The 5,575-nt window shown below is 43.0% G+C and overlaps 1 protein-coding gene across 4 annotated transcripts in view; it reads right to left on the minus strand.

Moving 5' to 3' along the window:
- Window positions 1–2,828: 2,828 nt before the first annotated feature.
- The window catches only part of LOC105519332 (solute carrier family 2, facilitated glucose transporter member 3-like), a 92,311-nt gene continuing 89,564 nt past the window's right edge, over window positions 2,829–5,575 (minus strand). For all 4 annotated transcript variants that reach the window (XM_011952673.1, XM_011952697.1, XM_011952681.1 and 1 more), the window contains one exon: window positions 2,829–4,859. In XM_011952673.1, coding sequence (XP_011808063.1) covers window positions 4,641–4,859 — 219 coding nt within the window. In that variant the 3' untranslated portion in view covers window positions 2,829–4,640. The remainder of the gene's footprint in view (window positions 4,860–5,575) is intronic.

Here is a 5,575-nt window from a genome sequence, read left to right on the forward strand (position 1 = left end):
CTATGCAGATACTCTGCATAATTAGGTAGATATTTGGTGCTGCTATGTTACAACATCCATGATGTGTCACTGAGTAAATAAAAGAAGTTAGAGAACAGCATCATCAATATGTCCCCATCTGTTAAAATAAAAAAAGAAGAAGGAAGACAAGAAAAGGAATCTTACTTATGTAGGCTTATGTAAATATAGAGAGTTTCTCAAGGGATATTGAATAAATTGTTAATAATGGTTAACTCTTTGCAGTGAGCCGAGATAGCGCCACTGCACTCCAGTCTGGGCGACAGAGCAAGACTCCATCTCAAAAGAAAAAAAAAAAAAAAAAGCTGGGTACGGTGGCTCACACCTGTAATCCCAGCACTTTGGGAGGCCGAGGCGGGTGGATTGTCTGAGGTCAAGAGTTCGAGAACAGCCTGGCCAACATAGTGAAACTCCGTCTCTACTGAAAATACCAGGCATGGTGGCAGGCGCCTGTAATCCCAGCTACTTGGGAGAATGAGGCAGGAGGTTGCAGTGAGCCGAGATCATGCCACTGCACTCCAGCCTAGGCGACACAGCGAGACATCATCTCAAAAAAAAAAAAAAAAAAAAATTGGTGATACAGAGAATAAATCCTAAGAAAGCAAAGGTGGAAAAGAGGGAGCTATGATAATTATGGAGAGGTGGGGTGCAGTGGCTCACACCTGTAATCCCAGCACTTTGGGACGCCAAGGTGGGAGGATCATTTGAGCTCAGGTGGTTGGAGACCAGACTGTGCAGCATAGCAAGACCTCATCTCTACCAAAAATAACATTAGCTGGTGATGGGTATGGTGGCACTCCCCTATCGTCCCAGCTACTGCAGAAGCTGAGGTAGAAGGACCCCTTGAGCCCAGGAGGTCAAGGTTGCCAGTGAGCTGTGATCACGCCACTGCACTCCAGCCTTGGCGATAGAATGAGACCTTGCCTCAAAACAAATTAATCATTGTGTACTCACCAGGCACTTCTGGGACAGTCAGCACAGTTTCACAGTGTAAGCAACATTTTGGGAATACGGAAGGCTTTATGGAGCACATGACTGGGGTAAATAGAAATAGAAAAGGTGGCTCCTCAAATATTTTCACTATGTGGAATGTCAGAACTTATAAATGAAGGCATGGAGGTGTGAATGAATGTGGTAATGGGGAAGATGTTTTATATAAATAGGAGCTAAGAAATAAATGTAAGTCAAACTGAAGAGGTAGCAGGGATCTTGTCTTACAGGGGTTACATGATCCACTAGGCGGGTTAATTTTCTTCTGTAGTTAACTGGAAGCTATTGAAGGATTACTTATTTATTTATTTATTTTTGAGAGGGAGTCTCACTCTGTCGCCCAGGCTGGAGTGCAGTGGCGCGATCTCGGCTCACTGCAAGCTCCGCCTCCTGGGTTCAAGCCATTCTCCTGCCTCAGCGTCCCTAGTAGCTGGGACTACAGGCGTCCGCCGCCACGCCTGGGTAATTTTTTTTGTATTTTTAGTAGAGATGGGGTTTCACCGTGTTAGCTAGGATGGTCTTGATCTCCTGACCTCGTGATCCGCCCGCCTCGGCCTCCCGAAGTGCTGGGATTACAGGTGTGAGCCACCGCGCCCGGCCAAGGGATTTTAAGTAGGATAGTGATATACAGTCTGCCTTCTGTATCTGCAGATGCAAAGAACTACAGATGGAAAATATTTGGAAAAAAAGACAATACAACAATAAAAAACAATACAGTTTAACAATTATTTACATTGTATTAGATATTAAAAGTAATCTAGAGATGTTTTAAAGTGCATGAGATGATGTGCATAGATTATTTGCATTTAAATCATCACAATAATAATTATATGCTTTTTTTTTTTTTTGAGACTAAGTCTTGCTCTGTCGCCAGGTTGGAGTGCCACCACGCCCAGCTAAGTTTTGTAATTTTAGTAGAGACGGGCTTTCACCATGTTGGCCAAGATGTTCTGGATCTTTTGACCTCGTGATCCGCCTGCCTTGGCCTCACAGAGTGCTGGGATTACAGGTATAAGCCACTGCGCCCAGACTATATGCATTTTATATAAGGGACTTGAGTATCCCTGAATTTTGGTATCTAAGAAGGCGTCTGGGAACCAGTCCCCTGGGGACAGCAAGGGACTATTGTATGTCACAAGAATGCCCTGACAGCAGTGTGGGATGAATTGTAGAGAGCAAAGACTGGAGGAGGAAGGAAGTGGAAAGTAACACAAGAGAAAAACAGAAAAAAAAAAAACAAAACTAGTTCTCACTGGGGAAAGAAAGCAACTTAATTCATCAAGTATGAAAAGCAAGGCACAAAGGCTTTTTCACTTAATCTGCATAGTAAACACATATTGCTATTCTCTTTTTTTTTTTTTTGAGACAAAGTCTCACTCTCGTCCCCCAGGCTGGAGTCTAATGGCTCAATCTCGGCTCACTGCAACCTCCACCTCCTGGGTTCAAGCAAGGCCTCAGCCTCCCAAGTACCTGGGAATTACAGGCGCCTGTCACCACGCCCGGCTAATTTTTTTGTATTTTTAGTAGAGACAGGGTTTCACCCTATTGGCCAGGCTGGTCCCAAACTCCTAATCTCAGGTGATCCACCTGCCTCGGCCTCCCAAAGTGCTGGGATTACAGGCGTGAGCCACCAGACCCGGCCAAATATTGCTATTCTCTTATATGTGTGAGACTCTAAGAACAGAGTCTCATACGACTATGAAGGAAGGTCTCGTACAAGTCTCATGGTCACAACAGGTACTGAGCAGTCAACTCAGCATTTAAAGCTGATTTTGTTGTCATAGGAACGGCAAAAAACTAAATAAATAATGTGTCCGTGATGTCATGTACACTCAGAATTTTTATTTTAAAACAAAGAATCAAACTAACATTAATAATGGAAAATCCATATGGAAAGATTCACAGTCTTCTCAGTGAGGAAGAGGAAAACAACTTCCCTGCCTTAATGCCAACCTGTTTGAAGAGCCAGAAGTGGACGTGAAGTTGGAAGGTCACCTTTCCAGCTAAACCCCACTCCATAGCTAGGTGCATTTTTATTGAAAAGCTCCACGAGCAGAGGGAACAGTGAGAACTGAGAACCAAAATACTGTCATTGGCAAGGGTTTGGCTAAAGGTTCTGAGATGTGTAAGCACCAAGAAGGGAAAGGGAGATTGAGCAACATATGAAAAAGGGGCTGTGGGAACAAACACAGAGAAAATAAGTCAACAATAACGTACTTGCACCCAGAGCAAAGTGACAATGCACATACATTCATCCTCTCAAGTGTGGCTACCCTGCACATTGACTCATACTATCTCAAACGTAGTTTATTGGAAAGATTCAAGTCCCCTAAGGGCACCCGGCATCGGACCACAGTGACATGGTAACAGACATACGCAAGCGTGCCGTGACCCTAAAGCCATAACACACTTTAGATAATAATCGCTCAGAAAAACATCCTCTCCCAGAGCTGAAGTTACAAATTCCAAGTTTGCTGTAAACATTCTTTGGGGAATTCCTTTAAAAGTATGAGTTAAAATAAAACAGAACATCAACACCTAAAATCTCCTAAAGAACAAAGTAGAGAAATAATGAATCTCTACCAAGAACCAATTATTTTAGGTTTCTTGTTTGGATGGCTCCCACAAGATAGGTGGCAGATTACTTCAAAAGTCATGAGACTACTACAAGAAGAAGGAGTTATTTCGTCCAGTGAGGGGAACAGGCTTTCTAGAAATCACTTTCCCTTCCCTCAACTCCATCCAAAATTAGAACCCATCAACTGCCATTAACTACAATGCCCATATTAGTTAATAATCCTGGATTTCAAGTACTACTACCTGTAAACTATTACCTTAAATTTCCAAAGGAAATCAGTAGCTTTAAATAGGCATACAACTTTTCTGAGAAATTAAAGAGTTTCTATCTGAAAGACAGAAACTGGTAGCGGTAACGTGCAGACCTCAGGCACCACATCATTTACCCTCCAATAATGAACTACGTTTCTCCCTAAATTCTACTTACTGCGCCTTAACCTCTCCAGCATCAAATCTTCTACTCTATAACCTCTCTTTAAACACACTTCCCTCTAATCTTAATTTTCTTCTGTTTTTATTATTTGGCAAAATTACACTTAAAAATAAATATTTATGTAATTAAACCAGAGGATGAAATAAAAAAAACTCAAGTTAATTTGCCATGTAGAGCTGTATCGAAGTGAGGAAGGTGCTCTTACATAAACCCCCTCTGCCTTCCACACTCATATGTGTATCTGCTTCCTGGTAAGTCTGAGCTTGGGGGAACTGCACCTTACTTTTCTTCTCCTGTATCCCCTAATGCGGCAATATTAGAACCCAAGGGAGGAAAAGCTGGCAAAGTTATCATATGCCAAGTGGCCAATCCCTCCTGAAATGAAGGTAGGTTCACTCAGTCTCTCCTAAGCAGAAGAGAATGTCCAGGAAATAAAACATTTAAAAAGCCATTGAAAGTCCAACAAACCCCAGCCTTGGGGTGCTCGTGGAGTGCGTGGGATGAGAAAGGAATCAAGTAGCAGCATTCAGAAGCAGTCCTGGGTTCATCCTGATGAGGTCTCTCCCTTGTTCAGGGAGAGATGGCTTTCCCATGCTGGGAGGGAGGTGGAAGGGGGCACGACTTAGATATTGGTGGTGGTCTCCTTAGGAGGCTGGATGCTGTTCATCTCCATGACGGCCTCCTTCCCAGATCTATTTGCACCTTGCACCTGCCCTTCAAAGGCCCGTGTAATATCTTCAAAAGTCCTGCCACGGGTCTCAGGGACTTTGAAGAAGGTAAAGGCCAAGAAGGTAATGAGGAAGCCGGTGAAGATAATAAAAACGTAGGCTCCTAAATAGTGCTAGTGAGAGGATGGAAGAAAGGAAGGTTTTTATAAAAATCTGGTCATTGACAAACTCAATTTCCTTCACATTCATATTTCCAATATGTTTCAAACTATAACCCTTCCATATTTAATAAAAACAGAGGCTGGGTGCAGTGGCTTACACCTGTAGTGAGCCCTACCCGGCCTTGAGTATTATTTTTAAAATCTGTGTTTCTGAGCTGGGTGTGGTGGCTCATGCCTGTAATCGCAGCACTTTTAGAGGCCGAGGCGGGTGGATCACTTGAGGCCAGGAGTTTGAGACCAGCCTGGCCAACATGGCAAAACCTGTCTCTACTAAAAATACAAAAAAAAAAAAAAATTGCTGGGAGTGGCGGCATGCACCTGTAATCTCAGTTACTCAGGAGGCTGAGGCAAGAGAACCACTTTATCCCAGGAGGCGGAGGTTGCAGCGAGTTGAGAGTGAGCCACTGCATTCCACTGTAGGCAACAGAGCAAGACTCCATCTCACATAATAAAAAAATGAATAAAGTTCCCAGTTTTGCCATTCCATTTCAATCTTTCCTGCTGTCATTTTTTTTCCTGTGTGTTATTGAAAATCTGGTTTATAGCCCTTGATGTCCAATCTTTCATGGCATCAGTAATTATAGTAGTCCCCAGTTACCCACAGGTTGTTTTTTTTTTTTTTTTTTTGAGACGGAGTCTTGCTCAGATCTTTGAGAGTGAAGCATCCT

Source organism: Colobus angolensis, unplaced genomic scaffold, assembly GCF_000951035.1.
Source record: "Colobus angolensis palliatus isolate OR3802 unplaced genomic scaffold, Cang.pa_1.0 Scaffold11, whole genome shotgun sequence".
Classification (NCBI taxonomy): domain Eukaryota; kingdom Metazoa; phylum Chordata; class Mammalia; order Primates; family Cercopithecidae; genus Colobus; species Colobus angolensis.